The 10,570-nt window shown below is 44.2% G+C and overlaps 1 protein-coding gene across 6 annotated transcripts in view; it reads right to left on the bottom strand.

The window, feature by feature from the left end:
* Nucleotides 1–232: 232 nt before the first annotated feature.
* The window catches only part of LOC149360184 (uncharacterized), a 53,833-nt gene continuing 43,495 nt past the window's right edge, over nucleotides 233–10,570 (bottom strand). For 4 of the 6 annotated variants that reach the window (XM_089572199.1, XM_089572203.1, XM_089572200.1 and 1 more), the window contains 3 exons: nucleotides 8,989–9,133; nucleotides 5,667–5,939; nucleotides 233–383 (listed from right to left, as the gene is read on the bottom strand). In XM_089572199.1, the coding sequence (XP_089428325.1) occupies nucleotides 256–383; nucleotides 5,667–5,939; nucleotides 8,989–9,133 (546 nt within the window). In that variant the 3' untranslated portion in view covers nucleotides 233–255. Of the gene's footprint in view, nucleotides 384–3,713; nucleotides 3,882–5,666; nucleotides 5,940–8,988; nucleotides 9,134–10,570 lie in introns of those variants that run through there. The other 2 variants (XM_089572201.1, XM_089572202.1) reach the window with 2 other exon arrangements.

Genomic DNA, 10,570 nt, shown 5'->3' with positions numbered 1-10,570 from the left:
TAGCGTCTCCGCTTCAAATGCCAAAGGCCCTGGTTCGATTCCCACCGTCGGCGCAGTTTCTTTTTAAGCAGTAACGCCAAAGGGCGGCCAAATCTGTCGACACGGCTGCCGACAGCGTCTGTCGACACCGCTGCAGACAGCGTCTGTCGACACGGCTGCCGACGCGTCTGCTAACGACAGTATGAGGCATTAAAGGCTTTCGCCTTAAAAAACGAGCAGGATATTTTTTTTTTACTGAAGAAGATGTCAATTGCTTTAAAATGCTTTTCCAGTCGCACACAGTTGTACCACAGCAGCGCGGCGGAGTTTTCCAGTTTCTGTCTTCGGCAGGGAATCCAAGAAAAAGACGCCGCCATGAAGATTTGCACTCGCAGCCATATTATCTGCAAAGAGTAAAAAAAAAAACTGCATGAAGACACAGATTTTGAACAAGGCGCACCACTTCGTGCTCTGAAGGGGCAGGGTAGGTGTATTAAAGTGAAAGGACGTGAAGACAGGTTGGCTAACAGTGCACTTAGCATGACTGATATCATTTTTGCATATACACTGGCGTGCTAAGGCTGTAATTCCTGTATATTAGCACCTGGTGATATTTGCTTAAAGTCTTCTTCGGAGGGAAATAAAATCGGCATTCATTTAGGGAGCAGTTTTCAGACCTGGAGTTCATCACCATCATCGTCACCATCAGCCTGACTGCATCACTGCAGTGCGAAGGCCTCTCCCACGCCTTTCCAATTAACCCTGTCTTTTGCCAGTGGCGGCCACCCTATCTGCCCAAACTTCTTAATCTCATCCGCCCACCTGACTTTCTGCCGCCTCCGCTACGTTTGCCTTCTCATGGAATCCACTCCGTTACCCTGAAGGACCAGCGGTTATCGCGCTTTCCCTTTACATACCCTGACCAAGCCCATTTCTTCATCTTGATTTCAACTAGGAGATAATTAACCCGCGTTTGCTCCCTCACCCACTCCGCCCGCTTCTGCTCTCTTGAAGTTGCACCTATCATTTTTCTTTCCATAGCTCGCTGTGTTGTCCTTACCTTAAAGTGGACCCTCTCTGTAAGCCCCCACGTTTCTGCCCCACAGGTGAGCACATGTAACATATAGCTGTTGTATACTTTTCTCTAGAGGAATATTGGTAAACTGCCATTCATGATCTGAGAGAACCTGCCAGAGAACCTCTCATGATCCGGATCAGCGGTCACTACCTGCCCTAAGTAGACATATTCTCTTACTACTTCCAGCACCTCGCTACCAATTGCGACCTGTTGTTCTCTTGCTAGGCTGTGAAGCATTACTTTGGTTTTCTGCATGTTAATTTTTAGCCCCACTATTCAGCTCTGCCTGTCTAACTCATTGATCATGCTTTGCATTTCATGTCCGGAGTGGCTTAGAAAGGCAATGTCTTCAGCGAATCGCAAATTACACAGGAATTCTTCATTAACTCTTATATCCAACCCTTCCCATTCCAGTCCCCGGAATACCTCCTGTAAGCAGGCAGTGAAGAGCATTGGCGAGATCGTGTCTCCCTGCCTGTCACCTTTCCTTATTAGAATTTTACTGCTGAATTTATGGAGGAATGGGGTAGCTGTGCAGTCCTTATAAATATCTTCCGACATCTTCACACAACACTTCTCCACACCCTGATTCCGCAGTGCCTGCATAACAGCTGAGGTTAGCACTGAGTCAAATGCTTTCTCGTAATCAATGAAGACTATATAGAATGGTTGGTTATATTCTGCGCATTTCTCTATCACCTGATTGATAGTGTGAATATGGTCTATTGTCGGGTACCCTTTAAGAAAGCCTGCCTGATCATTTGATTTATCGAAGTCTAAGGCTGTCCTGACTCTATTAGCCATTAACTAAGGCTTTCTTTACTTCCTCCCTCGTTACTGGCGGGATGCCCCAGTGCTGTGCTCGACCGCATCTCTCAGTAACTTGATGATTATATTCGCTACTGTATAGATTTGTGTACAACTTCTGGCTATTTTAACTATCTTATCTACATTGCTAAGGACGTTGCCCTCTTCGCCTCTTAGCGCATACATCTGGTTTTTACCTATGTACAGTTTTCTCTTCACTGCTTTTAGGCTGCCTCCGTTCTGTAGAGCATGCCCGATTTTCTCCATGTTAAACTTTCGTAGGCAGGCTACCTTGCTCTTATTTATTAACTTCGATAGCTCTGCTAGTTCTATCCTGTCTGCCGAGTTAGACGTCCTCATGCTTTAGCGTTCCTTAATCAGATCTTTATTCTCCTGAGACAGCTTGCCGGTATCGTGTCGAACCGTCCTACCACCTACTTTTGAGGCGCACTCTGTAACGATAGCTGTGAGATTATCATTCATTGTGTCAACACTACGGTCGTCTTCTTCAGCTAAAGCGAAAAATCAGTTCTGCAGCGAGAGCCTGATTTCCTCTACCTTCCCTCTTAACTCTAACTCATTAATCGCCTTCCGATTCACTAGTTTCTTCCGTTCCCTCTTCAAATCTAAGCTAATACGAGACCTTACCATCCTGTGTCTGTCTGGTCTCCAGCCTGCTTTTTACCTATCTTCACATTAAAGTCTCCCATCAGCGGGGTTGGCTTACGATTATGAGAAAAACACTCTGGCAAGCCATCGCCTCGCACTTGTAGTACGTTGCATTCTGAAAACAACATACCAGAATAAGATAGGGTTTCTTTGTTTTTCTCTTGGTCATCTTTCTTGCCAACAAAATGATTTCAGCACACATTCTTTATCTTTAGCGTCTAAAGTCTTAGTACAGACAGGGACGAAAGTCTCCGGACCCCGTGTTTCTCTAACGAAGCCGATAGCTTTGCTATTATTTGGCGGCTGGAGACCACACTTGTGGAGGTGGAAGTTAAATTTTTGTTCTTTGATCTCCACAAGTGCGATCTCCAGCCGCTCTCTGATGGTAGAGCTATAAGCTTCGTTTGAGGAACACTTGGTCCGGAGACTTTTGTGCCTGACTGTACTTCAGACGCCTATATTTCAGTTTCTTATAGCAGCTGCTGCCAAAAGTTGTTGCTTTTGTGGAGTTAAATATATTTTGCGCCTTCATCATGACCTCTCTTAGCCCCCAAGAAATTCTTCATCCAGCCGTCTACATTACTAGAAGAGTGAAGAATATAAAAGCGAAGGAAAAATTAAAATGAGTGGAATTCACTCCACGTTTTTCTGGCGGAGGGCCGAAAACTTTCATCTGCAACGTCTCTTCAATCATCGAGTTTGTTGAAGTATGGCAACAATTAGCGCGAACAGTTCCACACGTACATGAATAATTTGCAACATCTAGCGGAATAAATGTTTGATCACCCGCAACACAGAACACATCCAGGTAAAAAGCGTTTAGAATACAGCATAGATGTTGTCTGATCATACACTTCACTAAAATTAGCTATCATTTGGCTGATATGGATTATTGATAAAACTGATCCATAGTGCTGATTGATCACACGAGTTTTCTTATTGGCCCTGGAGTGTATAAGAATGAATATGAGTAATAGCTAGTCAACATATTGCAGAGCAATTATTCTCTTCTCTTATAAGTCAGCTAGATCGCTTCAGCAATATTCACAGTACGATATCTCAAAGCAACCCAGAGTCTGTGCGTTAGATAAACCAATGCTCATTTGTTCCTGCAATGCGGCAAATCTAGAACAGGACTGAGGTCCCAGAGGACAGAAATCTGGCACAAATTTCCCCAGAGGAGTCAATTTACCGACAACACAAAACTGCTTTTTTCCTTTAAACAAGTTTTAACGAGGAAACTGGCAAACTCCTTACATCATGGAGCTTGAATGCTTTGAGTTGGGAGTAAACCGCCACTCAAAATGTGGTGATCATGGAAGACTGCAGGTGCCGTCGACGAGATCGACTTCATGGCGCCGCAACAGTAAGTTTGGACAACGGAAAAATAGACTCCTCGTTATTAAAACTGTATGGTTACGGTCGGAAGTCGTGGCTCATAACATTACTGGTTCTACCTTCAGCGGCGTGCAATCATTGTGGCGGAAGCTTGTGTTTCCAGCATTCAGATACATGGGGAAAAGCACATCTTTTGATCGAAACAGTCTCCTTGAAAACTACTACAGTGTTTCGAATGAAAACGCCCCGAAATCAAGTGCCTCGAATATAATTTTTACGTGATGCCAAAAAAATCAGGCACTTAGTGTTAAGTAGTCTGTCCCTGTTTTTTTTTCTTTGCGTGCGATGTATGTACATTTTTGGTTCCAAAAATTATTGGGAAATAAGCTTTCTGTGTCACGAGGACGCATTTAACATTTTGTGCAGTGCGGAGGAGCAGCCCTGTAAAAAGAGTGCGAAAACACGCAGGAGAACAAAATACTGGAAAGTTGGATGAAAAGCAAAGTTTTTAGTCCAATGTGTTTAAGAGTATCCCCTAAGTGGCACAATAAAGAGACTTCTTTAGCTACGAAGTTTCTGTGCAAGCTTTTATAGCTTTCCATTGTAATCGTCTGTCTGCGCTTCGGTGGATGCTTATGAGAAAGTGTTGTTTTTTGTAAGCGTTCGCGGAAGTTTTACGTGCCCGTGTCCGCATGTTGCATTTACTTGTCGCAACGGCAAAAAGACACGACGTGAAATGCTCACTCCGGCATACAGGACCGCCGCGCATGGCGGGGGTAAATACGTATGGTTCTACTTTCAAATGAAGGGGGAATCAACGGCATGATTTTTATGTAGAACGCCGGTGGTGGCAATATTGGACGGAGTTTCTGCGGCACCAGACGGAAGAAATGATTTCTGAATGATTAGACTCTATGTCACTGGTAGAGGCAAAGAGAATTCCGCTGTTCTGATTGATTTCTCCAAGGATCCCGTAGGGAGGCTCACTGAGAGCTTTAAATGTGACAGTTGCCGGCTGTTTGATTATACAAAACAATGCGTGTTGTAGCCATAATGGATGACCTGCGTACTATAAAATGCCTTTGACATCGGCACAAGCTTCAGCTATCTCGGCCAAGGGACGGGAGAGCAATGTGCATCAAACGGACTTCTAAGAGCCTCTTATACGTATGCGGTCCGAAAGCGAGTAAAACCTTAAGACCTACAACGCACGGCACTGTACGAATGCATTATTGTAATAATGTACTGCAGACGCAACATAAATAAACCTGTAATGTTTTATTTCTTGATTTCCTTGCGCTCAGTTTTTCGTTCACGTTTGCCAATGCTTTTGAGCACTAGCTTTTGTGATTATTTACTTGTTCACATTTGCTACCGTGACCCTGGTCCTGTTTCTGCCATTAAATCGTCCTCGCATCTTTTCATTTCTCAACATGTTTTAAAAAAATATTGGGTATTTAGTTACAGCCATGGTTTTTTCCGTTAAATTTAATTTTCCTGAGACCCGTTTTGGACTGCACTGCAATAAATTTTCTTATCAAAATTGTAACGAAACCATTAGTCGTACGATGTTCCCGGTGGTCTCATACGCGCACATGTGTGTGTGTGGGTATTGTGCGTAAGGGTGGTTTTCAATGCACCTAGGGACAGTAATGTTTTCACATTCTTGCACATAAGCAGTCATAAGTGTCTGTGCGGAATTTTTTATCCGCAGTTTGAGTATTTTCTTCTGATGGTTCTTTCAACGACAATATCAGTAACAAAGAAATAGAGCAGTGCTCCAGAAGGGACCAACCTGAAATGGTGGCCTTGATCTTGCTAGATAGATGTTCAAGGCCACAATTGTTAGTGCTATGCTCATTGAGCACCACAGCAACCACAGCGACCTCGCCGTATTCCTCATGTGGTACGCCCACAACTGCTACTTCGGATATGTGATCTGAGTGCGCTTGGAGAATCCATTCTTCAACCTTTGCAGGAATAACCGGCACGTCCATGCACTTAAACATTTCCTTCAGCCGATGCACAATGTGTAGGCGGCCATCTTCGTCGTAGTATCCTGCGTCTCCTGCGTTCATTTAAAGCATAGCTTAAGAAACGAACGTTACCGTCGAAGACTTGCATCCTAGTGACATTGTTCTCAGTAGCCGAGAAGCTGAAAGCAAATTGTCGCCTATTCGCGAAGGAACGCGACAGAAATACCTTGTCTTCTATTTCCGCCGCGAGCTTGAGTTCACTACTACCTGGAATGTTGTTTAGTGCACCTGAAGGTGAAGCATGCAAAAATTGAGCGCCAGATAAAAAGGCGGTATTGAGCGCCGTCCTCGCCGGCGTCCTCTTTTTGAAAATCGTCGAGTTTGTGTTTCCAAATAAAGTTTACCCACGTTAATTAGATCTCGTAATAATTACTCCAAAAGAAATCAGAACTGTGGCAATCTTGCAGCACTTTCGCTCATTGAGTAAAATATTGCCAAGATATTACTCTTACAAAGCAATGACAGCTGGAATTGGCAATAAGTTGTTCAGAGAAAACCAAAACCACATTGGGTACCCTGAAAAGGCATCAGTGATATACACGCAAAACTGGAGCTTTTTAATATAAGGATGATGGAATAATGGCTAAATCTTTCACCAGAATACGACTTCCTCGTTCGTAGTGCCCTACCGGCATCCCCCACCACTTCGCCCCCTACCCAATATAGTGGTGCACATGACGTTGCGGCTACAGGTGGCGAACACAGCGACCGGCCTTCTTGCTTCATCTTAATTATAGAGGTGAATACTGCCAGCAAGAAAACCTAGAGCCCCATGGCTTCCAACTTTCAAGAGGAGTTTTTAACCCAGAGCCTTATTGGCTCTAAAAGAGTGAATATATCTCTTTGAAGGCAATCTCGCTGCTGTGATGGGGCTTTTTTCCCGAGAAAGAGCTTACTTTGGTTCTCAATAGAGCATTCTTGAGAGAGGGGTATACGTTGTAGACGGCTGCATGTCTGGTGCCGAGCTGGTCACTTTCCCAAATGAACAGCCAAGTCCGGTATGGCACCACTATTCCCTATTCCACTAGAAGTTGTTTCTTTGCCACATGAGGTTTTCAAGAAGCTTTTGAAAAACAAAAACGATATGGTTCACCTCCTGTTTGCAGGAGGTGGGAAGAATTGAATGTAAAAGTTAACGGCGAATAGCTAAAAAATCTCCGAAACCAGTCCAGCTTTCTTGGATAAAAATTTTGAATATTAGAATATAGTAAGTAACGATTACGGTAATATACAAAATAATGGTCTATTCTTCTGACGTGGAGCGAAATCTTTATTTTAAAAATGTTTCCGACCGTCGTATCGAACAGTTAACTTTGCCATAGAAAACCAAAGGGGAACACTTCTTCAATAGCGAATCAGTTAATCGAAACAAATATTGAAGACTGCCGTCGGGTGGCCTGAGGATATAGTGATTTTAAAATGAAGTCTTCCAATATAAGAAAAAATTGAGTTCATAAATGGCTTCGCGATTAAAAATGCTTTTGCCCAGAATTGCTGGGCATGGATTATACTGCCTTGCTGAGCCACACAGGAGATGATCTGCAAAGCATGATCGATGAGTTAGACAGGCACAGCAGAAGAGTTGGTCGAAAAATTAACGTGCAGAAGAGCAAAGTAATGCTCAAGAGTCCAGCAAGGAGCCAGCAATTGACAATTGGTAGCGAGGTGTTCGAAAAGGTAAGGTAATACGTCTACTTAGGGCAGGTAGTGAACTCTGATCCGGATCATGAGATGGATATAGCTAGAAGAATAAGAATGGGATGGAGCATATATGGCAGGTTCTTGAAGGTCATGAATGTTAATTTAACAATATTCCTCAACAGACTAGTATACACTTGGATCTTACCAGTACTCACCTATGAAGCAGTAACGTGGAGGCTAGCGATAAGGGTTCAGCGCACATTAAGGACAACCCAGCGAGCTATGCAAAGAAAAATTGTAGCTGTAAAGTTAAATGACCGAAAGCGAGGGGAGGGGGGAGCGATCAAATGCGATTTGATTACATCCTAGTCGAAATCAGGAGGAAGAAGTGGGCTTGGACAGGGCACGTATGAGAAAGCAGGATGACCGCTGGTCGTTAAGGGTAACGGAGTGAATTTCAAGAGAAGGCAGCCGTAGCAGGAGGCGGGAGAAAGTTAGGTGGGCGGTTGAGATTAAGAAGTTCGGAGGGATAAGGTGAGCGCAGCCGACAAAGGACAGGGTTAATAGGGGGAACATGGGAGAGACCTTTGTTCTGCCGTGGGCACCATCAGGATAATAATTATGATGATAACGAATGCCAAGATAATGACTTAGGGTAAATGTGTCATCACTTGCATTTCACTTGGGTGCATTTCACATAAACACTTGTGTACACTCCTTCTTTTCTGACTGCTTCGTTTCCAGTGGTAAATATGTTTCTCTCAGCGGGCGTAGACTGCACGTTCACATGAAACACAATCTGTTAAAAATCCCTGGTGATCTCAAGGCAACAAATGTCGAAATATTAGCCGCATCTGTTGAGATCGATTGTAAACAAATGAACGGGTCCTCCACCGCTGTGGCAGAGCCCAATAGAGGGCCTGAGTCGGTGCAGAAGTGCGAGCAAACTGCAGGTGGAGCGCTGGTTTCTACGGCAGTAGATCTGCAAGCATAGTGGCTTTTGCAACATAGATCAACTACGTTTTCTCAGAATGTGCTGTATACCTTATATCGCACTTTGCGGATTGCTGCTGTGCCCCGCATATATCACGCTGCAAAAGTCTTCCTGTCAACAGTACCTTGTACAAAAAATAGCTACACCGAAATATATTTTCGATAAGGACTATGAATGGAGCATCGGGAGTGGCGCGGCACAGATTAAGAAGATAGCGCTTGCTTCATTGATAATGGCCACTCAGTTCTTAAAGAGAGGTTGGACGTTGGTCGGAGCAGAAACAATGCGGGAACGCGGTGCAAGTCGACTGAGTCAATACTTAATTTTCCGTCGGATATCTGCAAAGCACAAAGTACAGCGTCCAACATAGCCTTCTTTGGGGATCATCCCCTTGATCGCTGCGACGCAGACACAAAACTGTTGCCTTACAACGATGCATACCGCACCTGACTTGAACCAGCCGTCGTGGTCAATCAACTCGGCAGTTTCCTTCGGTCTCTTGTAGTATTCCTTGATCATGATGGGTGTGCGAAAGCATATCTCGCCGGTTTCGTTGGGCCCCAGTTTTTTCCTTGTCACTATATCAACAACCTGAAACAAAATTTCCTCTTAGCAGCGATGCAATATAACCCCTTCATTACTGCTCAGGTGGATACACTCTTTAGCATACAGTGAAGTAGTTGCACTTCAATGTGCCAAAAATTTGCAGTTTCAGGCTCTAATTCATTATGAAATGATTCTTACGTTTTCTCGTCTCTGTACTCCCTTGCATTCTTAAGCAACATTTACTGTGAGAAAACCATGACCAAAAAGACAGGGGAAAAAGCGTCTGGGAACCAATACGCAATACAGTATGCTAGAAGGCACAGAATATAGTTACAGCGATAATGGAGAAAGGAGCCAGCACCTTGTAATGTTTGCACGGGTCTGCTCGGTATATCTCTTCTAAATGAAAAAAAAAAAAACAGTCACAGCAGACGAGGGACAAGGGGAGAGTACACACCACAACGACTGGACTATCAACTGAAGTCTATTAGAAAATACATAGTTCCAGCAAGGCCAGCAGAGCATGAGCAACAGCAGCATCACAAAACACAGGTTAAAAGAGACAAGAAATTTCATCTATTGTGATCGACTTAAAAAAGCAAATTCTTTTTCGAGCAAGCGCACCGAGGTTGTATTAATACAATCATGCCCTGACAAACCGATATGATACGCTTCCACAATTTATCGCACTTGTTTTCCCTTGCCTCTACCAAGAATCGTGACATTGCTGAACAAAGGATAACAGCCACATTCATTGCAATGGCGAGGCAAGTTTGCACCGCCATCGGACCCCAGGGAGGAGTGGTGCTCACGCAGCCGGTCATTAATACACCGGCCAGTTAAGCCGATGTATGCTCTCTCGCATGTGAGGGGGAACTTACCCACCACCTGTGCGACACACGCCGTGAAACGGTTCTCATGCTGCGTTGTGCAAACGTGGTTCCTCTCCCTGCCTCGAGAAATGCGGGAGCACAGTCCCGACAGCTTGCGAGGAGCAGAAAACACCACACTCACTCCCTGATTGGCCGCAACTTTTTTGATGTTATGGCTCACTTTATGCGCCTACGGCATGACCTCGAATTTCTTGCGTTCAGTTGCCCCAATGTTAGACCGCTTCGTGCGTCCTTTCTTAAGTTTCTGAAGGACCGATTCAGCCACTGTTCTCTTTTCTGATGTAGCAAAATTACAACACTGAGTCTGATGATGACAAAACAAGCTGTTCTCAGGTACATTGCCACCGTGAGACAACGATGGCCGTATTCATATATTGTGTCCTTGATGCTGGTTGAAGAAAGGTATTGCGGGCGAAGTAACTTCGTTGTAGTTTCTTTAGTTGCTTAACTACGAAGTCTTCGAGCTAGAACTATGTAGTTTTGCAGATATTCTTTTTATAGCAGCATATTTTCTCCAGTCCTGCTAATGAGCCATAAACGGAAATATTTATGCACAAGGAATAATGATTTCACGTGGAATTAGTTGTAG

Source organism: Amblyomma mixtum, chromosome 2 (genome assembly GCF_055824585.1).
Source record: "Amblyomma mixtum isolate Tamu chromosome 2, ASM5582458v1, whole genome shotgun sequence".
In the NCBI taxonomy this organism is placed as follows: Eukaryota; Metazoa; Arthropoda; class Arachnida; order Ixodida; family Ixodidae; genus Amblyomma; species Amblyomma mixtum.
Note: the sequence above shows the minus strand (reverse complement) of the source record. Positions and strands in the feature narration are given on the sequence as shown.